This window comes from Eptatretus burgeri, chromosome 7 (assembly GCF_056783735.1).
Source record: "Eptatretus burgeri isolate ZD-2024b chromosome 7, Ebu_testis_v1, whole genome shotgun sequence".
NCBI lineage: Eukaryota > Metazoa > Chordata > Myxini > Myxiniformes > Myxinidae > Eptatretus > Eptatretus burgeri.
In genome coordinates this window covers 91,817,364-91,840,922 of record NC_140967.1, presented here as the reverse complement: position 1 = coordinate 91,840,922, position 23,559 = coordinate 91,817,364, and the positions used below count along the sequence as shown (strand labels likewise).

Sequence of the window (23,559 nt, the reverse complement as noted above, 5' to 3'; positions counted from 1 at the left end):
CCGAAGTGAAGACCCGCTGAGCCGGTTACTTTGAGCGGCTGTCCCAGGCTGATCCACCAGCTGTCGAGTTGGATGTCGGGGGTATTACAATCCCTGTTGCTGACCCTCCAATCAGCTGTGGTCCATCTTCGTTTGTGGAAACACAGGCTGCGGTGAACCGGTTGAAATGGCGAAAAGCTCCAGGGATCTGTGGCGTCCATGCTGAACTTCTCAAGGCTGGTGGAAATGCTGCACTCGTATCGTTGCATGCAGTTTTGTGCTCTGCCTGGAATACAGGCATCATCCCAACTGACTGGAAGAGGGGCCTTGATGTCCCTCTCTGGAAAAGGAAGGGTGATTTCCAAGACTGCAACAACTACCGAGGGGTGACGCTGCTCTCAGTGCCGGGTAAGGTCTTTGCTCGGATAATCTTGATAGGGTTCGCCACCATCTGCTTGAGCACCAGCGTCCAGAGCAGTCAGGCTTCACACCAAAGAGGTCAACGATTGACCGTATCCTTGCTCTTCGGGTCCTCACCGAACGCAGATGAGAGTTTCGGCAGGGGCTGCTTGCAGCTTATGTTGATCTCTGTAAAGTCTTTCATTCAGTGAATCGGGATGCCCTCTGGAGGATTCTCGGTCTTCGTGAGGTGCCACCAAAACTGATCGATCTGATGTCTGAACTAACTCTACTCTGATACTGGGAGTGCTGTGAGATGTGATGGTCCCATCTCTGACTTATTTCCAGTTGTTACTGGAGTTCGTCAGGGGTGTGTACTGGCCCCCCACACTTTTCAGCACTGAAATGGACTGGATTATCAGGAGGATGTCGGAGAGAGCAAGCTGCGGTGCATCGTTTGGGAATGCCAAGATCTCTGACCTTGATTTCACAGATGATACAGTCATCTTTGCGGAGACTTTAGATATCCTTTTGGGGGCCCTCGAGGTGCTGAATGAGGAGTCAGAGCCGCTGAGATTACGGGTTTCCTGGGTCAAAACTAAGATCGAGGCTTTCAATGACATCTTGGATGCTGATATGCTGTCTGTACCTGTTTGTTCTGAGGATGTTGAGGTCACGGAGAGATTTACTTACCTTGTCAGTGATATTCATGTCTCTGCTGACTGTGAGCCAGAGGTCAACAGACATCTGGGTCAGGCCTGGGGAGTCATGGATTCACTGGATCATGGGGTGTGATGCTGCCTGTGCGGCAGGATGAAAGTCTTCAGGTCCTTGGTGCTTCCAGTCTTGCTGTATGGATGTGATACTGGACTCTGACCAGGAATCTGAGACAGAGATTTAATTCCTTTGGTACCAGGTCTCTTTGGAGAATCCTTGGCTATCCCTGGTCAGACTTTGTATCCAACAAGCGGTTGCTGAGAGAGACTCAAATGTTCACTGCATCGTCTGTGAGCGTCAGCTGCGGCTGTATGGACATGTGGCTCGTTTTCCTGACGCTGATCCTGCTCACCAGATTCTCTCAGCGAGGGAGTCTCGTGAGTGGAGGAGACTAATGGGCCGACCATGTGCCTCATGGTTGCAGCAGGTTGATCAGCATCTCAGGGAGATGAGGATGGGTTCGGCATCTGCCTGGGGGATGGCCAGATGGAGGCCCCTGGAGTTCCGGCAGAGAGTGGATGCAGCGACGTGCTGCTCTGGCACATGCTCCCATACCTGACCTGACCTGACCTTTGGACAACTCTCAATTGAGTTTAAGGGAACACGTACATCACATTGTTACTGTTGGTCCATTGCACCACTGGAATCATCCTCATCTCCAAAAGCCTGGAGAGCAGTAAAACGATTCCCTCCACCAGGAATCCTTCCATCCTGCTCAGTACTACAGGCTTTTTTCTTTACGAGAGATTGTAGATGCATCTCTTATTTTGGACTTTCATTTTTTCATAACCAACGTGAACGCATTCTTCCCACTTTCATCCTGCTCTTCTGATCTCACATTGTTTACGTTTAAAGGGGTCGGTTGAGGCGCCACAGGTGAGACACTTGGAATTTCATCTCCTACATTTTCTTTAACAGGAGGAACGGCCGAAGTGGGATTTTCAGCCTGTTCCTTATCTTTCGGACAAAACCACTTCATATGCCTAAACCTGCCACATGAAAAAGACTTCAATGAATCGGTGGTGGCATTTATTGAAAGTCATGCCCATCTTGAGAGAATTTCAACATTAAGTTCAACTCCTCATTCCTGTTCTTCGAAACCATGTAAACACTTCTAAAGGACATCATGTGCTTCGCATCGTCCTGTTTGATTCCTTTGTGAAAGAGAGAATCATCAACATTTGTGAAACGATCGTTCCATACTTTGCCAATGCAATGGTAATCAATTCACCCTTCAAGAAGGGTGGGACGTTGGAGATTGTTACTTTCCGAGCAGGAGTGTCTCGGGGTACGCCATTAAAAATAACCCCAAATCCAATACCAAACCTCGCTTCACGACACAAGCAACCAGATCGACATTTGCAACAAAAACAATAATTCGTTTACTCATTCGTGACACCGCAACAATATTCTCCATCCCAGTCAAGTTACTTATACAGAACACCACACTCTCCACTGCAATACATTCTGGAGGAGTGCAGACTATTCCATGCTTGTGAGTCAGATTCTCAAACACAGTATAGCCATTTGTATGTGCGGCCACCATTTCCTCGGTGAACGAGCACACCCAAACCCAAACCCACCCACCGATGGATCCTCGGCAGGAAGGGCCAAAAGAAGATTGAAAGTAAAGAACAATACAAAAATAAAACCCACTACTCAATAAACTCTCCATGCCTGCCCCTAATACTATTCAATAAACTCTCCATGCCTGCCCCTAATACTACTCAAAGTAACGTATTGTTGTGGTTGACGAAATTCGCAAACCACCATTCAGGTCCCGTAGGTGAGATATCTCTGTAAGTATATGTGTAGTTAGGCCCAAACCCGTTGTTTAGAGGGAATAAATGTCATTCATTCGGGCTGCGACCCTTTTAGATAGCCGTTTTTCTTTTACTATCTTTATTTTGGACCAGCCGCCATTACTACCACCACAACCACCACCAACCACGTCTCAACAGCCATCACACAACAACCACCAACCGCAACGCCGCTTCACAACAACAGCCACGACCCTTGCCGTCACATCTCGCTCTCGCAACCATCGCATCACCGCCATTCCCGCGCCGCTTGTGGGCACCGATCCTAGACTCGTACAGGGCGCGCACCGAGCAGCGGGTGCAAAAACACCAGCTTTTCCGAGAAATCGGATCAAGAATCATTCACGCCCACTTTTCCTCTGTCCAATGGGGAGCCAGCCAGAGGTGAAGGGTCGAAGGTGAAGGAGCGAAGCCCCGGGGGCTATAAAGGGCCGCGTTCGCTCGCCGAAAAGGCAGTTGTTGAGGGAGTTTCTGAATCGGGAGAGAAAAAGAGTTTCTGAATCGCAGTTGGACGGAGTTGAGAAGAGTGGAGAGTGGGAGAGTTGGAGAGTTGTGGCGGCGGCGAAGGCAGTCGAGAGGGCGCTCGTGTCAGAGTCGGGGAGCTGCGGAGAGGGGAGGCCGGTAACGCGACCGAGGTCGCGGTGGAGTCGCTCGTCGCGGGACCCAAGCCAGCGAGATAGCCTCATTCCCCCGAGCATCAACAACCCCCTCCTGTTTCCCCCCGCGCTGAGATAGTGTGAGAAGGGGGCCCCGTTCCCACCCCATTCCAGGCAGTGCCAGCGAGGCCCGCGGAGTCGGGGCGCCACCGCCATTTTGCGGCTCATCACCAGACGGGTAGGCTCGACGCGGTCTCGGCCCCAGGCCCGTCTGCCCCCCTCATCGTCCCTTTTTCCCTTTTTCTTGTCCCTTTTGGATCATGGGGTGTGATGCTGCCTGTGCGGCAGGATGAAAGTCTTCAGGTCCTTGGTGCTTCCAGTCTTGCTGTATGGATGTGATACTGGACTCTGACCAGGAATCTGAGACAGAGATTTAATTCCTTTGGTACCAGGTCTCTTTGGAGAATCCTTGGCTATCCCTGGTCAGACTTTGTATCCAACAAGCGGTTGCTGAGAGAGACTCAAATGTTCACTGCATCGTCTGTGAGCGTCAGCTGCGGCTGTATGGACATGTGGCTCGTTCCCTTTTCTTTTGCTTTGAGTATATGTGTTGGTCCCTTTTTGGTCCCTTTTTCTCATGGTCCCTTTTTCTTTTGCTTTGAGTATATGTGTTGTCGGCGCCGTCTGTGAAGTAAAACTGTATAAGTGTTGCCGTGTGCTCGGTAGTCGGTAGTAGATCTGCATTGTTACATTTGCTTTTTGTGCAGAATTGTTGTGCTTCTTCTACTTTTACATTTGCTTTTGGTGTATAATTGTATATGTGTGCTTTCCGTTTGCCGCGGAATAAATGTGCTTTATGTTGAACTGTTTTTCCCGTTTCGCTTCGTCTTTTCCTTTATTGAATCTCCATCTTACTTCACGTAAAGGGTTGCTCGTGGGCTAAATACGCCCAATAATTAATCGAACCGTCGAGGTTGACGATAACACCGCTCGCTTATCCCGATAGTACGGAACGGGTCGCTTAAAGTGGCCCGTATCCGAAGTCGACCTGCGGCGAGGTGCGATCGTCCGGTCTACCCTCCGTGTGGGTACTTAGGTAGGTCGAATTTGGCGAGCAACCCTATCCCACGCGGGGGGCCGATTGGCACGATCGTGGTGAGGCCGAAAGGCCCACCCGTGACTAGTTCCCGGCGTTAGTCCGAGAGGGTCACGACGGGATTGTCCGTCCGGTGGGCGACGTGCCGCGATTCGAGTTACGTGGCCGCTCGCACGCCGGCGGGCGCGAATCCTCAACACTGGTGTCAGGTCGTGAGATACAAACTCATCCCCCTCCTCGCGACACTGGTGTCGGAGAACGGGACAACGGGCTCTCCTGTCTCCAGCTAAATTCACGGGAATCGGTCCAGGGGTGAGAGGAGCGACCCCCGATTCCCTCCAAATTACGAGCGATTCAAATTAACCCTTTACGAGAAGCAAGATGGCGTCTCAAGGCGAGCGGGAGCCGGGGGTATTAGAAATGGATTTAGAGTGTGTAGAATCCATGGTCCAGGATGAAATCCCCGTGCAGGAAATGTAGGTTGTGCAGGAACACGAACTCGCCCAACTGAACCCAGAGCCCGAAATAGGTGAGGCGGCGGCCGCGGTGTATGACACCTCCCCTCCCCCTCTCCGCCAAAACCCCCCGATCCTTGCCGAATCGGCTCAGCTGAGTGCACCCGACATGGCCCAGCTATGCGCCATGCTGGCAGGAATCAGTGGGGACATGCACGAAACGAAAACGAAAATGGATACAAACACAAACGAAATAAAAGGCATGAACAAGCAAATGAACGAAGTGAAAACGAAAATGGATGCGAATACACAGCAAATGAACGAAATGGAAACAAACATGAAGGAAGAAATGAAAGAGCTGCGGGGTGAGACGCAGAGCATGGGCCGAAGCCTGCAGGCGGGCATGAAGGCAGTAACCGGGGAGCTTAAAATGGCGACTCCACGTGTGGGAGCGAATGAGCTGGGAGGGAGCGCAACGGCTGTCGGGCCCGCGGTGGAGACGGGTGACAAAGTAATTCGGGGGACGTGTTGGGCGAGAGGTGTGAAGGTGATGGAGAAAGCAACAGTGGCGGTGACCGAGAGGGAAAAACTAATTGGGGTGACGGAGACGTGCACGAGGGAGATAACAAGGGAAGAGACGGAAATAATAGTTGAGATAAGGGAGATAACAAGGGAAGAGGTGACTGAGTTGGCAGAGACACGGGAGATGGGAACGATAGAGGGAAGACTACACAATGAAGACGGGGATAGAGACGCACACACACACACGGAGGTAGTGGAGGACAATGGGGGTGAGCTGGTGGACTGGGTGGAGACCCGGTGCGAGCAGTTGGATGGCCTCCTCCAGGAACGAGGGGAGCATGCCCCCTTGAGGCGAGTCACGACCAGGTGGGTTCGGTCGTGCTTTGCGAGGTCGAGGGGAGGAGTGCTGTGGACAGGTGCACGGAGAGCTTGGGGGGTATAGAGGCCCTGGAGACCCTTGTGGGGACACGAATCCCCAGTGTGGTTGTCCCTGTGTGTGTGGTGCAAGGTGTGAGTGCGTCCCCGTGTGTGGATGAAACCGCCAGTATGGATGAGACACCGCGGGTGAGTGCCCCCGCGTGTGTGAGTGAGACACCACGGGCGAGTTCCCCGCGTGTGTGAGTGAGACACCGCGGGCGAGTGCCCCCGCGTGTGTGAGTGGTGTAGTGGCAAGTGTGCCAAAGGGCGTGCTTCCCAGCATGCCGTGTGTGGATGAGGCACCGTGTGTGAGTGTCGCCGTGTGTGTGAGTGAAACGGCCAATATGAGTGAGGCACCGCGGGCGAGTGCCCCCGCGTGTGCGAGTGGTATGGTTTGTGTGAGGGAAATGGCACGAGTGAGTGAAAGGCCGCGAGTGAGTGGAGCCACGTGTGCAAGGGAAATGGCATGCGTGAGTGAGCGGCCGAGTGTGAGAGAGACAGCGTGTGCAAGGTCGCTGTGTGTAAGGGAGATGTCGGTCGGCATGTGTGAACATGTAGCCGCGTCTCCCGGTGTGAGTTTAATGGAGTGGAGTGTGAGCGTCGTAACACGCAGGTGTGCGTGGGTGGAATGGAGACTACGACGGCGACAGAGGGACACAAGCCGAGTAGCGGCTGCAGCTGTTTCGGGAACCGTGCCGGGTTCACCCAGCAGCGAGCACGAGGTCCGTGCTGTGCAACGCACGAGACCCCCACGTGCTCGCTTGCGAGAGTGAAGTCCCGGTCCGGAAACGCACACGGTGGATTTGCCGATCCCGCGGACGGACAAAGTTTAGGCAGGATTATGGATTTGGACCGGACGGGTTCTCCACGCGATCGTGTGTGTTAAGCTCCAATGGGCAAAGCACATGTGTTCGCGTGGGGAACCCCTCGAGACGTGGGGCTTGTGTTTTTTTTTATGCGCACGGTGACGTCATGGCTGCACGTGGGGTTGGAATCCGGCAGGAGGGGTATCCCTGCCGGATGGTACCGTCCAAGGAGGGACGAGGTACACGTGCAGCTGCATGACGTCACGGGCAGGTGCAAAGTGCGCGAGCTGTGAGTTGCCGCGCTGGTGCTGCGCATGTAAAAAAAAAAAAAAAAAAAAGCAAGCCTCACTTTCGGGTGAACAGGATTCCCGGGCAAGGGGTGGAAGACCCCCTTACCAGGGCACAGGATGGAAACCAGTTAGGGGGAAGGGTTAGCTTAGCTAGACCGGCTCAATGGGGCAGGGGTAAGTCCTCATGGGGCCCGTGGAATGGATTAGTTAGAGGGATTGTTCGTCAGATTTAGGTTGGGAAAATGGAGAATGGGATTATTTGGAGACAGTGACAGACTTGTGGATGTGTAGTGGGGACGTAGTTTAGCTACGTAGTGTTAAAAGGAACGTGCTGTAGTTTAAGGGACGACGTGGGAGCACGAGTTAGTTAGGGGATGTAGTTAGGAGGATGGCAGAGTTCAGCGGTGTGTGTGTTGAAGAGTTGTGAGGTGAGTACATGATGAGTGAGTGAGGCCAGCGGGTCTGTGTGAATGGAGCGAATGGGGAATGCATGGTGCGATGAGTGATTGGGGGGAAGAGTGACTCCCGCCCAACGGACCCCGGGGTCAGTGTAGAGTGAGTTCGGGGGTTAGTCAAATTTACAAAATGGAGGTCGTTTTGTTGTTGGTGGGGAAGTAGGCTCGAAACCCGTTTGGAGGGGTGCAGGAGCCCTGTTGACGGGCTGGGAGCGTGGCTGCGAAAGGTGAGTATCGCTGAGTGGGTACCCCGGGCACCAGGCTAGTCGGCTGTAGTAGGGCAAGGGCCCATGGGGGGCCGGGATAGCATAGTGGGCACGGGTGCGCCCGCTTGGTGCGGGGGCCCGGGGCGCCGTTAGCCGCGTGGGCAGTGTTGTGGGCACGGGTGACCCTCGGAAAGGGGCCTGGGAAGCCAGCCTGCCACGTGTGCGTTTCAGGGGAGGTGCCATGGGGGGCACTCCTCGGTGTTTAGGGAGCTGGTAGGCTCGGAGGCAGTGTCGTGCCCGGGGGTGCCATAGCTGGAGATTCGGCAGAGGGTCGTGCCTGCCAAAGGGAGCCACGCGTCCCAGCCATGAGACCGTGTGAGGGCACGGAGAGAAAATTGGGGGGTGAGGCCCGAAATTGTAAGGACACTAACACAGGCGACGGGAATCTGGGTTTATAGAACCAATAGTTTAAGCGAGAGGCGCTTGTTGAAAGCCCCGGGGTAGTTTAACAGATAAATGGATAGGGTAGAATAGGAAGTGTACCCCTCCGCACCATCCATCCCCTCGCTCTCGTTGTGGGCCGCTGGACCCACTTTGGGTTAGATCGCTGAAGTCTGGGGAGGCCATTCTGAGGCTTGGATTGGGCCTCGACGCAGGACGCTAGCTCTCCCTTGTTCCCCTCCGGGAAGGGAACGTAGGGGTTGGGAGTAGGCTCGGTGACAGGATAGGTTAGCCGAACAAGGACAGTACAAGGGTTAGGGGACGATTTATAGTGGGGAAGTAAAAATAAAAAAATAAGTTGGGGCTAAATTGGGGTTTCACAAATTAAGGGAGTGGGTATAGACAGTGACAGGCAAAGGCGATAGGTTGGGAGGGAGACCGTAGAGTAGGTCCGAGCCCGCCTTCCGAGTGGCCAGCACCACCGCACTCCCTCCACCAACCTCCACTGAACGGCAAAGGCTGGCCAGCTTCATCTGCTGGCTGCGTTGCTGCAAGGCAAAGGCCGGCCCACTTCATCGGCAGCTGCTGTGCTGCAAGGCCTGTGCCGGTCGGATTGTCTGCAGCTGCTGTGCTTCAAGGCCTGTGCTGGCCAGTTCATCTGCCGGCTGTGTTTGCCTGCAGCGGCCTTGTTCTGCAGGCTGTGTTTGCCTGATCACCTTTGCCATGCCATGCCCACTGCCCCTGTTCACCAGCCCCGTTCAATTTTTGCTTTGCCCCCCCTGTTCATTGCCATGTGCGCCAGGATCAGAAAGCAACAGTTTGCAAGCTGCGAGAACTGCCCTGTTGGCAGCTACAACACGGGCCTGCAGTGGCGGCCCGTGCACCGTGTTTGCGTCCATCCATTCATCCATCCATTCGTTGTGTTCATTGCGTGTGCCACTTGAGCTGGCACGGAGACTGCGTTTGTGCAGCCCATGCACCGTTGTGGTTCACTGCGTTCAGTTCAAAAGGGAAGGCCTTGAACTGCGTGTGAGCAGCCGGCCACGTTCCCTGTCACCTGCGTTGTTTGAGCCAGAGACTGCATGCAAGCAGCCTGGCTCCCTGCTAACTGCTTTCTTTTTGCAGAGTCCATTGATCCTGGGCCATGGTTTAGTGTAAAATTTGTAAGTTAAGGTTAAGATGTACTGTAAATATGAGTGCGCCCCCGGCATGTCTGTCCTCGCGCCGGCAATTTTATTTAAGTCGTCCCTGTGAGTGGGTTTGTTTAGGTAGTTACTCAGCCCTCAGGTTATTTATTTGGGGACACGAATACCATGAATGTCGCACTCAGGGATCCGTAGGTAAAATGTACTAGGGGAAAACTACACATGATGGCACACGAAAATTTGACGACTCGGGATGAGTCTGTAAAAAGGGGAGGGGGTAGTGTTGTGGTTGACGAAATTCGCAAACCACCATTCAGGTCCCGTAGGTGAGATATCTCTGTAAGTATATGTGTAGTTAGGCCCAAACCCGTTGTTTAGAGGGAATAAATGTCATTCATTCGGGCTGCGACCCTTTTAGATAGCCGTTTTTCTTTTACTATCTTTATTTTGGACCAGCCGCCATTACTACCACCACAACCACCACCAACCACGTCTCAACAGCCATCACACAACAACCACCAACCGCAACGCCGCTTCACAACAACAGCCACGACCCTTGCCGTCACATCTCGCTCTCACAACCATCGCATCACCGCCATTCCCGCGCCGCTTGTGGGCACCGATCCTGGACTCGTACAGGGCGCGCACCGAGCAGCGGGTGCAAAAACACCAGCCTTTCCGAGAAATCGGCTCAAGAATCATTCACGCCCACTTTTCCTCTGTCCAATGGGGAGCCAGCCAGAGGTGAAGGGTCGAAGGTGAAGGAGCGAAGCCCCGGGGCTATAAAGGGCCGCGTTCGCTCGCCGAAAAGGCAGTTGTTGAGGGAGTTTCTGAATCGGGAGAGAAAAAGAGTTTCTGAATCGCAGTTGGACGGAGTTGAGAAGAGTGGAGAGTGGGAGAGTTGGAGAGTTGTGGCGGCGGCGAAGGCAGTCGAGAGGGCGCTCGTGTCAGAGTCGGGGAGCTGCGGAGAGGGGAGGCCGGTAACGCGACCGAGGTCGCGGTGGAGTCGCTCGTCGCGGGACCCAAGCCAGCGAGATATCCTCATTCCCCCGAGCATCAACAACCCCCTCCTGTTTCCCCCCGCGCTGAGATAGTGTGAGAAGGGGGCCCCGTTCCCACCCCATTCCAGGCAGTGCCAGCGAGGCCCACGGAGTCGGGGTGCCACCGCCATTTTGCGGCTCATCACCAGACGGGTAGGCTCGACGCGGTCTCGGCCCCAGGCCCGTCTGCCCCCCTCATCGTTGAGGGTGGTCCCTTTTTCTTTTGCTTTGAGTATATGTGTTGTCGGCGCCGTCTGTGAAGTAAAACTGTATAAGTGTTGCCGTGTGCTCGGTAGTCGGTAGTAGATCTGCATTGTTACATTTGCTTTTTGTGCAGAATTGTTGTGCTTCTTCTACTTTTACATTTGCTTTTGGTGTATAATTGTATATGTGTGCTTTCCGTTTGCCGCGGAATAAATGTGCTTTATGTTGAACTGTTTTTCCCGTTTCGCTTCGTCTTTTCCTTTATTGAATCTCCATCTTACTTCACGTAAAGGGTTGGTCGTGGGCTAAATACGCCCAATAATTAATCGAACCGTCGAGGTTGACGATAACACCGCTCGGTTATCCCGATAGTACGGAACGGGTCGCTTAAAGTGGCTCGTGTCCGAAGTCGACCTGCGGCGAGGTGCGATAGCCCGGTCTACCCTCCGTGTGGGTACTTAGGTAGGTCGAATTTGGCGAGCAACCCTATCCCACACGGGGGGCCGATTGGCACGATCGTGGTGAGGCCGAAAGGCCCACCCGTGACTAGTTTCTGGCGTTAGTCCGAGAGGGTCACGACGGGATTGTCCGTCCGGTGGGCGATGTGCCGCGATTCGAGTTACGTGGCCGCTCGCACGCCGGCGGGCGCGAATCTGCAACAGTATAATATTAAGACAATCACCGTTTTCAAAAAATGGGGATCCGACGGTCAGCCTCAAAAATTCCACTGACGCACCTTTAAATGAAACGGTTAATACTGTCTCACAAGTTACAGGCTCTCTGTCTCTCTCGTCTTGATGAGGATAAGGGAATGAGGGAGAACAAACACAATAAATCAATACATAAACCGAAGGGAAGGAAGGAGATAAAAACGAAGGTTGAGGGTGGGGGGACAGGAATGAAAGGGGAGGGAGGATGGGAAGGAGGGAGGAACGGGAACGATGACGAAAGGGGGAAAACGCCACGCCCAAATCAGCAACAGCCAGCAGGGGGGTGAGAGAGAGAGAGAGAGAGTGAGAGAGAGAGAGAGAGAGAGAGAGAGAGAGAGAGAGAGAGAGAGAGAGAGAGAGAGAGAGAGAGAGAGAGAGAGAGAGAGAGAGAGAGAGAGAGAGAGAGAGAGAGAGAGAGAGAGAGAGAGAGAGAGAGAGAGAGAGAGAGAGAGAGAGAGAGAGAGAGAGAGAGAGAGAGAGAGAGAGAGAGAGAGAGAGAGAGAGAGAGAGAGAGAGAGAGAGAGAGAGAGAGAGAGAGAGAGAGAGAGAGAGAGAGAGAGAGAGAGAGAGAGAGAGAGAGAGAGAGAGAGAGAGAGAGAGAGAGAGAGAGAGAGAGAGAGAGAGAGAGAGAGAGAGAGAGAGAGAGAGAGAGAGAGAGAGAGAGAGAGAGAGAGAGAGAGAGAGAGAGAGAGAGAGAAATATATGTGTGTGGTTTCTCAAGGTTAAAATACATATTCCAAGTGTTTCACCAGGTTGTCATTTTGTCAAGTCCTAAAGAGAGGGAATGGGCTGCTGCCTGGCTATCTGAAGGATGAGGGAGGTTAGGGCAGAGGGTGGTGTCAGCAAAGAGATAAGGAGGATTTTCCAGAGAGTCGGACAGATCACTGATGAATGATGACGATTAGAATTAGTATCTGGGCCTCGAACACTGCCTTGGGGCGCTCCAGCCTTGCCAAGGAGGGGGGATGAAAGGATTCCGTTGAGAGCTACACCTTGGCTCCAAGAGTAGAGGAACTCAATAAGCCATGTGTGGAGTTGTCTTTCAATGCCATAGGGAGAGAGTTTGAAGAGCAAGGCAGGATGCCCGACTGTATCGAAAGATCGAGATACATCCGGAGAGACGGTCCTGATATCATGTCTGACATTTAAGGCCTCCATCCATTTCTGGCAGAGTTGAAGCAGCCTGTCCAAGGTGGAGTGACCTCGTCTGAATTTGAATTGATGATCTAAGATGAGGTCATTGAAGAAAAGGAATGATTTTATGTTAACTGCGATTATGGACTCCATGACCTTGGTGGTGATTGGAAGTAAGCCGATAGGTCAATAGCTAAAAAGATCGCTGTAATGCAGTGATGTTGGCTGATTTCCAAGCAGAAGGAATATGACCTCGGGTAAATGATAAGTTGAAAAGGTCAGAGAGAGGTAGTGCAAGAGGAGCGGAGCATGTTTTTAGGACATGTGAGCTGATTGTGAATGGTAATCTTCAATGAGAATGAGAACGAGAGATCGAGGTAGATTTACCAGTGCACGGTCAAAGGGTCTCACATGGTTTGTGGGTAAAACATGTTTGAAGGAAACGTGGACATAACTCCAGCCAATGCATTTTGTTTTTATTTTCAGGTGTTCGGGATGCTCGTCTGGTCCATCGATGCTGGAATTGATTACGATCGTTTCAGATCTTTTGGCTGGCTGTTGTTTGTGTCATTAGTCTTCTGGATCTTCACCTTCAACCTGCTCCTTTGTCAGGTCTTCAGCCTGTTCTCCAAGCTGCCGCAAGTTCCTTGGCAGCTCCTGGTAACTTCCTCTCCCTTGCATTGATGAATCATTGTGGTTTTCATTTTCTCTCATCTGAGCTCATTGTTCTTTGTGAATGGGCTTCATGCACTCATTATGCAAATTATATGTACAGTCAATTAATCATAATTATCTTTGTTCTGGCTGACACTATCATAACAATACTTTTTGTGCATGCATTATTTCGTGTCATGGCTAGTAGGATAGCATCGAAGCACACACTTTCCTCTGAGCCGTTGAGCCTGGATTCGATTATCAACACAGCTATACACCGCTACCCAGGTGTTTCACATGCAAGGCGAGGAATTGTGTGCCCCGTTCCTCCGATAGACGTCAAACCGCATGTCCCGTCTGCGGGCATATTTAGTTGGTGGATATTAAAGACCCCATAGGTGTCCTTGATGAAGAGTATGTGAATGATCTCTGGCACCCTGAACAAATTACAAATTACAACCCTAACCCTAACCCTAACCCTAACAAATAATTAAAATACTTTGGAATTTTATTCAAATTTTCTAAAATAGAGTCAAGGCCAAACAATGTCAAAAACGGTAGTGGTCCTCAAATAGGAAAGAGAACACATTCTTATGGTCAAGAGCATGCTTCATTACAGCTGGTACCATTTGTAGAAATAAAACTTCTTTCTAAAACCTTCTTTGGCCTGTTTCAGTTCACTTTCAATCACATGACATTATTTTTTTTCTCCTACTAAACTATTCCTACATCTCAGATATTACATCCAATATGTAAGAATATTACCACTTTTCATGACAGAATAGTGCGTTTGAAATGGGCACAACATTCAGCAAAATCTGCCCAACGTACAGTTACAACAGTAGCTTTATAGTTCTAAGCATTACTGGGGCAACTTACATTTACTAACAAATACATGTTGCATTTCCTCCAAAACCAACACTAAAATCTTATCAGGAATCCTTCCTGAGAACATTCCAGAACACGCATTCAACATTTGGGCCAGAAACCATACGTCCATTAAACACATCGACAACTATTACCTCGATACAACATGACACCACCGTTACCTTTATATTATGTCAAGTTTTTAAGGATGCTTCATGGATATTTACCCCAGGATAGCTGACAACCAGGGTACGATTTGACAGAGAGGATGGGAGGGATTTCCCTGGCTCTGTCTTTTTTTTTTTTTTAATCCCTGGCACTGCACTTGAAATTTCCATCCCCGGAGGAGGGGATACATTTATCCCACACCCCTCTCCCCCCCACCCCATCAAAGTATTTTGTATTAATGGTGATTGAATTAGTGAATCAACGTCACAATTAGTGAAAATGATAATGTACGCTGCATCCTTTTTGAGCACAAACTGATTTTAAATGTTTGTTCAAACCACATAAACAGTATAAGATCAGCAGGACGATTTATTTTGGGGGCCAAAAAATGCCCCCCAAAGTAGGTATTTGCTCTCTTCTCAGAAACTACAAACACAATTTAGATGAACCTTGACCACAACCTTCATCACCCGTGATGTACCAAAGTTTGTTCATGACATTAAAAAAATTAAAATCCATAGACATTTACTTTCTTCTCTGTTACATATTTTGTGGGACAAACACTCCTACCAATGTTTCTCTGATTTTCTTATCCAGACGCTACCAGGTGAGTGCCCAGGGGTATTGGCCCTATGTTGTTTTTTTAATGCCGTGAACAAATTTGGTACGTCATGGGTGATGAAGGTTGTGGTCAAGTTTCATCAGAATCATGTGTGTAGTTTCAGAGAAGTTGCAAGTATTTATAGCTGGACGGACAGATGAGGCGCCATCCCGTAAAGTTCCCCGGAACTACGTTCCAGTTGAGCTTATCCTGTCAAACTTTGATTCAAGTGGTAATAAGTTTTGAATCTGTACATGTAGAGCTTAAATAGTTTCAAGATTATTTTTTCATTCCTTTTTTTTCAGTGTGAGAAATGTATTAATTATATATTAAGGTTATTTCTCCAAATTAAGCTCAGAGATTGGGTCCCAACATCCAGCCGTACAGACGTTAACATTTGACTAAAACGTCAAATGTGACGTTAACACACGCCCCATATGGACCCGACCGATATAACGAACTACCCGACTGAAATTAACCGAATTTGGTACGATGCATCCGGACAGCAAGGTCTCATGAGGTGGTGCTCCCCATTGGGATGTGCCCCTACATAGAAGGTGAAAGGGGGAGGGGGGGGTTTGCCCCAAATATTGGTATTTTATTTCAAAATCTTCTTTTCAGAAACCGCCAGACAGATCCAGACCAAACTCACCATGAGGCATAGTGACCATGTCCTAACCTTAAGTTGTGCTCCCCATGTCTGTATCTCCCCTGGAAATGGGGGCACAGCCTACCTCCCCTTATCCCTCATATTCACGAAAACATATTTTCCTCACAAACTGCATAACCGATATGGACCAAATTTGGTATGATACATCACAACAGTAAGGTCTCATGGGGTTGTGCTCCCCATTCACATCCACCCCATGGAAGAGGCTGAAAATGGGGGTTTCGCTTCAAATTCGAATCACTTCCGGTTCCGGGTTTGGAGCGTCGAGAGGTCTCCTTAGGGGCTCTCTGCTGACGATCACAAAGTAAAGTTTCCGGTCATTATTTGTCCCATTCTAACTGTTTATTTTTCTCACCTACATGTTACTGTGTGTTCCTAGTTCGGTTTTGTTTCAAAAATTGTGCTATTTTGTGAGTTTTTGTCTACGTTGTCTTACCGGGTGTTTGAGGCCTCGGCTTGAGGCCGAGGCTGAGGCCTACCAGTTCCCCTCGGTGTACGATAATTTTATTTGTTTTTTTCTCCCCATTACCTTCAATTTCTATCTTCCCCACTTTCCTAACGTCCCCCATTTCTTCAAACTAATCTCCTCCTCTTCTTCTTCTTTCGGCTGCTCCCGTTCGGGGTCGCCACAGCGGATCATCCATATGATCCGCATAGTGATTTGGCACGTTTTACGCCGGATGCCCTTCCTGACGCAACCCTGGTCGCCTCTTACGGCACAGGGATATGGTACACCTATTTTAACCGGGGTATACACCGGCCCAGTACACTGGTACTCATTTCGCCGACCTCGGAAGGATGACAGGCTGAGTCAACCCCCTGGTGTATTAATTCAGTGGCCCAACGGGGCTTGAACTCAGGACCTCTTGGATCCCAAGCCGCTGCCCTAACCACTGCGCCAACACCAGGCTTCCTTCAAACTAATCTCTCGATTTCTTATCTTAAATAAAAAAAACAAAAAAAAACGCTACCTTTCTCCTGATTCTGCTTCTTCTTCTTCTGCATCACCTCTTCTTCTTCCTCTTCCTATTCCTCGATTTTTTTCTGCAACACTTCTATGAACTAATCTGTTGAAAACTCTCTCAAACATTAATAATAATAACAAAAACGATCTCTTATAATGCTTCATCTTCCTCTTTCACACATGTGGTACTCTTTACTGTTTCATAATGCACGACTCTTCTGCTGTTTTAACAGACAGCTCTCATTTTGACCTCTCCTTCATTCCTTGCCTAAAAAATCCAACTGTTACAGCGTTTCTTCTCTCCATTCTCTGAATTCGCCTTTATTGCATCCATTGAGAATTGTGTTAAATGACATCTCTGACCTAAAACTTTTTTTAAAAACCCCAGTTTACTATGAATGTTCGCTTTCCATCAACTATTCTTTTTTTCCAACTTCAGTGCCAACTCACCCCACTCACTCTCACTCTCAAATCAACCATCCCACTCTTCTCCCTCCAAGCCTCCCTCTCACCTCTCTCAAAAATTCCCCCTCACCTTTGTCCCACCTTTCATCCCCCTCAATCATCCTTCTCAAAGTTGCCCCCCCCTCTCAGCCACAAAGCTGCCTGCTTCCACTGCCCTCTCACCTTCATCTCTTCACTCCACCTCCTCAAATCCTCAACTGCCTTCTTCCCCCTCTCTTGTCCCCTCTCTCCCCCAGCACCACAGAGCCTTTTCTCCTCCTCATTCGGCCCCTCCCCTAGCTATTCTGCAATCCCCCACACTCTTTCTACCACCCTCCTTACCTCCCCCCCTCATCCCTTGTCCTACCCTCCCCTCCCCCACCCCCTGCACCCAAAGCCTCCTCCCTTACCTCTTCATTAAAAGTGTGGACCTCAAATATCCGGGGCCTTCGCTCAAACCTTTCAGATCTTTCCATACAGGTTGCCACTGACAAACTAGACATAATCTGCCGAACAGAAACTTTCCTCCCCCAAGACATGTCTGACTCCCAAGTATCTTTCCCTGGTTACTCCCTCCTACGGAATGACAGACCTGCGCCTCGTCCTGGTGAAGGAGTTGCTCTCTTCATCAAATATCTATTCTTCACTCTCCATGCACTGCCTTCACTCCCCCACACGCCCAGGAATACCACTGGCTACGGCTTCCCTCCACTCCGACCTCATGTTTATATGTGTACTGTACCGTCCACCTAACACTGATGACTCCATCTACACCTCACTATCCGAAAACATGGACCATCTTCTATCTTCTCATCCAAACTCTCTCTCTTCCTCTTATGTGGCGACTTCAATTGTCATCATGCCAGTTGGCTCGGTGTGGGTACCTCCCTCACCTGTCATGGCACCTCAGCAAAAGCTTTCTGCGACTCATTGGGACTGACTCAATCTGTCAACTTCCCGACCCAGATCTCAACCAATGACACTCCATCTCTTCTGGATCCGATTTTGACAAATTTCCCTGACAATATCTGCTGCTCTTCCTTCGCTCCAATCGGTTCTTCTGATCACGTCCTTGTCAAAGTGGACATCTCTCTGGCTATTATCAGAGAACCACCTCACCGCCATCCAGTCTGGCATTTCACTCAAGCCGACTGGCAGGGTCTCCAAGCAGCCATCAAACTTATAGACTGGTCTCCTATCGCTACTTTCTCCAACATCAACTCATCCTGGGAATTCTTTCAAAGAAATTTCCTCTCCCTCATGCACAGATTTATCCCCTCTAGTCTTCAGTTGTCCGACCCTTCCTCCCGCCCTTGGTTTACTGAAGCTTGTGGCGAGGCAGTTATCCTGAAACAACTTGCCTTTGCCTCATGGAAAGCAAACCCAACTGAGGGCAATCTCAGTTCCTTCCACAAAGCTCGGAACAAGTGTGTATCTTCCCTCAAGAGAGCCAGAAAACAACTTCTTTCTAATCTCAAGTCTGAACTCTCAAACCTCTTTCCCTCCTCAAAATCCTGGTGGCGTCCAATCAAATCTGTTTCTGGTGTATGTTCCCCCTCCATGACCTCAAATGGCCGCACTGCTGATACCGCACGTGAAAAAGCTGAATGTCTAAACTCGGTGTTTGCAGCTAAATCTTGTGTCCAAAACCCATCACTTTCTCTACCCACCTTACCCAGTCTTACCCAACTGTCCCTGGACTCTGTGTCATTTTCTCCTGACAAGGTGGAGAGCTTGCTGTCAAACCTCGACTCAGATTCTGCAACCGGTCCAGACGGCATCAGCCCACGTGTCCTCAAAGCCTGCTCTTCTGCTCTTGCTCATCCTCTCTCTGTTCTATTCACCCTCTCATTTGCCCAAGGTCATCTGCCATCTGCTTGGAAATCTGCTAACATCACTGCCCTGCATAAAAAGGTGCAAAAACAGATCCCTGCAACTACAGACCAATCAGCCTTCTCCCAATCATCAGCAAGGTTATGGAATCCATCATCGCTTCAGACATGAAATCCTTCCTCTTCTCCAATGGCTTGATTTCCGATCTTCAATTTGGTTTCAGACCAGGTCACTCTACCCTGGATATGCTGCTTCTGCTCTCCCAACAATGGATGGAAGCCCTCAATGCCAGACAGGAAATCCGAGCCGTATCCCTGGATATATCACGTGCTTTTGACACAGTCTGGCACCCTGCCCGACTCACCAACTCTCTTCCCATGGTATTCAAGGCCATCTCCACTCATGGCTCGCAGACTTTCTCTCCTGTCGCAGTCAACGTGTGGCCCTAAATGGAGTTCTTTCATCCCCTCTTCCTGTCCAGGCTGGAGTTCCTCAAGGTAGCGTTCTGGGCCCTGTTCTTTTTCTGGTTTTCATCAATGATCTCTCCAACTCTCTGGAAAATCCTCTATATCTCTTTGCTGATGACTCCACCCTCTGCCGTACCATCGGTCATCCCTCAGACCGGCAAGCAGCAGCTTCTTCGCTCACTGCAGATCTGGATAAAATCACAAACTGGTCCAACACATGGAACATGTCTTTCAATCCGGACAAATCTCACACTCACACGATGTCTCTTCGAAAGGACCGTTTAGAAACCCCCCCCCCCATCCACTTTCTCAACAATCCTCTGGAAGAAGTCCATTCTTTCAAGCTTCTGGGTCTCACTATCTGGCATGACCTTTCCTGGGAAAGCCACATTTCAAACTTCGCCTCCAAAGCCAGTCGCCGACTGGGAATCCTCCGTCATGCAAAGTCCTTCCTCGGCCCTCCTGAGCTCCTAACCACTTACAAAGCTTTTGTCCGCAGCCTGATGGAGTACTGCTGTCCCCTCTGGGCTGGTGCTCCTGCCTCCCACCTTTCTCGGCTTCACGCTGTAGAAACCAGGGCATTTAGGATCATTGGCATCTCCCACAATGAGGTTGAGCCTTTGGGCCTCTCACTCAATCACTGCAGGTTGGTCGCTGGTCTCTCTGTCTTCTCCCGTATCCTCTCCACCCTTGCCCCCCCCTGCTCTCTCTGCGATTTGTCCCCATCACATTTCCACAGGGCGCTCAAGGTCCGCCAACAACCCCCTTCTGGTAAAACTACCAAAATCACGAATCACTGCTCGCCTTCACTCTTTCATTCCTCTTTTTTCCCGACTTTGGAATAAACTTCCTCACTCTATTCTTTCCCATTCTTCCCTCCAGGCTTTCAAAACATCTGTTCACCACCACCTCTTGTCATCCCCCATCCAAATCCTCGATCTTTTCTACCCCCGATAATCCACCCAAGCCCACTTCCTTCAAATTCCCTGCTTTCCTTCCTGAAAGTCCCTGTAATGTCCATCTTCTATTCCCCCATCTTCCCCGTCCCATCCCTCTCCCTTCCACAGATCTCCTAATGTGTCTGTTCCCCACTGTTTTGTCCCTCCCACTCCCACCCCTCTTGTATGATGCCCCCTTGCTGTGCGTTGTGTGTTAGCTCTCACACGAGCCTCGACAAGGTATACAAAAAAAAAATGCATGAAATTTCTTTTTAAATATTCTCATAAACCCACGGCCAGATGCAGATCAAATCTTTATGAAACATAAGGACCATGCCGTTAACTTAATTTGTGCTCCCCATGACTGTACCTTTCAGGAAGGGGGGCATGGCCTCTTCCCCATAATCCCTCATTTTCACCTTGCCTGTTGGGGAAATAACCGTCAGTATAATAATAATCTACTTGATGAATCTTGTGCCCAACTGTGTTGCGGACGTCCTCCTGCAGTTGGGTTCTTTCTTATTCGGAGGTTGGTGGCAGGATTTGCACTCCGGCCACCGTAAAACTCTTCATTCCGCAAAACATTCCAGAAGCATAATAAAATCTGAAAACCCACTCCGTGGGAGTACGTCCTGTGCAGACTCCCTTCGCAGGGCAGCTCACCAGATGACAGGATTGGGGCAAAGCCTTCGGGACCCCCAATCATTGATGATAGGAGGGAAACCACGGGGTAACCATAACCTTCCAGGGTCAGATTGCGGGAGAGTGTGTCGGGTGGTGCTGAGATGTCGTCCACGTTGGACGTAGCAACGCGCTGCTCTGGTCCATGCTCCCATACCTGACCTGACCCCCACGGGGCTATTTATTTAATTGTAATGCGACTTCAGCTTTATGTCGCTGTTGTTATGTATAGCTTGTAAGTTATAAAAGTCAGAAATAAAAAACCCATGATATCTGTCAATTTTATTCCCCCCTCCCCCAATGAAAATTATACAAATCGCACCCTGCGTACAACACAGCCCCGAACAGGCTTCCAAACGTCAGTGCCGCTCTCCGTCACTATCCTGATCTCCTGCTGATCGCCACACACCCTTAGCTTCCTTCCAGTTCCGCTCGCAACTGAACATGGCCAACTCTCTCTGAAAAGGGACACATATATTTAGGTGCTAGGCAACATTTTACCACCTGGCTACACATTGTTTAATTGTGTACTTCTTTTTTTATTTACACAACAGAGGAAGGGTTGAGCCCAAAAACCAAGAAAAAGGGGGGTTCCTCAGTAGAAAAGCAAAGAAACAAGACAGGAAAAGCAAAGAAACATTTCAAAAATCGATCTCAACAACAACCACAACAACAACAATAACAACAGCCATGCAGAGCTCTTGTAGACCTGCCACATGTCGCAGGTAAAACACAGAGAGGCTTCAAGGAACTTTGCAGCCAAACAAGGAGTGTTCCAGATTTAATGAAGAGAAATGTAACGTAGTCCAATTTGGGAGGAAAAATCAGATACACATCCTCTATATCAGATGATTCAGAGCAGAAGGAAGTCCAGGAGGAGGAAAGAGGAAAAAGACATTGGCATTATATATGATACAAGTCCAGCCTTCATTCCTCATGCTGCTGATGCTGCCAAGAGAGCGAACATGAAGCTGGGAATCATTGAAAGATATTTCTCAGTTCGAAAACAGAAAGGAATTCTTCAACTCTACAAGACCATTGTGAGGTCTACACGAGAATACTGCAACTTTGTGTGGTACCATGCATACAAGAAGGATGAGGACCTGATGTAGAAAGTACAATAAAGAGCTACCAGACTAATACCTGATTTATGACATGTAGAATACCCAGACAGACAGACCCCTGAAATTACCAACACTGGCGTGTCGAAGACAAAGGGCAGAACTCATTCAGGTCTTCAAAATTGCCAAGAAGTTTGATAACCTGGAGGCCATGAAATTCTTCGAGATGGATGAGGGGTCAAAACCCAGAGGTCACAGACTGAAAATTAGGAAATACCACTGTAGAACCAGACAAATACAGAAAGCATTCTCAGTCAGAAACATCACCAACCGGTACTCACGACCTGAAAGAGCAGTCAACGCAAAAACGGTCAACCAGTTCAAGTCAGCATTGAAAGTACACAGGGCAAATCATCCATTGAAATACCAATCCTACCAGAGGGATACATGTATCAACACAGTAATGAGGGGCAAATAAGCATCGCTTTCAGCTTCCACATCCAAGTAAATCCAAGGAAGTAAGTAAGAACAGGTCAAACTAGTGCCTTCTGGTAGCAAGCCTGTGGGAAAATCAACTCCAATAGGACACACTCCAACGGACACTGCAGAACCAGGAACTAACTCATAAAACAGAAAAAACCCCAAAAACCCTCCATTCCATAAACCCTCCATCTGGCAGCATGCATCCAACCAATGTTCTGCTAAAGGGTCTTAATTGGGACAGGTGGTGGTACCACCCTTTGAGCAAGCTACACCTTGACTAAGTCCAACACAAGCATGGAATATGGAATTTTTCCTGTCGTTCAGACTGTATCGTTGCTGCTATGAATTCTTCTTTTTTAATGTTTGCTTTTCTACTTCCTTACATTATGTTCGCCTTGCACTCCTTTGTTCAACTTTTCCATAAGCATAGACACATTTATAGCAACAAGCTCATGTCAGGTGTCAAAATGCAGTTGTTTCGGATATATTCATCTTCTTTCGGATGGAGCAAAAGGCATTTGTGAAACACCAGGATGACATTTGTGTGAAACACACACATTGATGTGAAACACCGGGATGACAGTTTATAGCTGGGTCGAGATTCAAACCCAGGTGAGACAGCTTCAAATCAAGTGTGAGTACCTCGAAAGCCACCCTGTCAGCCAGAGGATTTCGTTAAATCATAGGATTCTTCAGATTAAAATAATTGTGACATCTCTAATAAGCTTAAAATCCTTCTAAATGAGTTTTGAGGTTATTCAGATGATGCCAATGAAATGTACATTTTTACCTCTGCCACCAAAGGTGGATGGAGATTATGTTACCACCCATATCTGTTTGTCTGTCTGTTTGTTTGTTTGTGTACAAGATATCTCGATAAAGTTGTGGACCGATTTGGACGGAATTTGGTGGAGAGTTTGGCTATGTGACAATGATGAGATGATTAGATTTTGGTGACGATCCAAATGCAGAAGATACATCAATCCAAAACAAGCCGATTAAATTTTCGTTCACGTCCGAATCCATATCCGGCCTATCAGTGGGATACAAAATGTAAACTAATCAGTCTGGCGGATGGAGGTATGCATTCTACCATGTGCCCTTCTAGTTAACTATTGGTTCACATATTACGAAACATTTTTTGAAATGTGACATTTTAAATTTTTTTTTTTTTTTACTGCCGTATTTTCCTCTCAAAAATTTTTTTCATCGTTCAATGAACTTTTCACAAAGCTATACAGTATTTCCCATTTCTGTAAATACTATGGGTACAATTATTATGATCATCCTCATGAG

At 49.3% G+C, this 23,559-nt stretch overlaps 2 protein-coding genes across 3 annotated transcripts in view; one reads left to right on the top strand and one right to left on the bottom strand.

Moving 5' to 3' along the window:
- LOC147023789 (forkhead box C1-A-like) overlaps positions 1-23,559 on the bottom strand; it is a 328,450-nt gene that overhangs the window by 40,511 nt on the left and 264,380 nt on the right. The window lies entirely within an intron of this gene.
- LOC147023790 (plasmolipin-like) overlaps positions 1-23,559 on the top strand; it is a 48,944-nt gene that overhangs the window by 16,016 nt on the left and 9,369 nt on the right. For both annotated transcript variants that reach the window (XR_015060374.1, XM_085889596.1), the window contains exon 2: positions 12,919-13,092. Coding sequence is in view for 1 of the 2 variants with exons in the window: in XM_085889596.1 (XP_085745722.1) it covers positions 12,919-13,092 (174 nt within the window). In the remaining variant the exon portion in view is untranslated. The remainder of the gene's footprint in view (positions 1-12,918; positions 13,093-23,559) is intronic.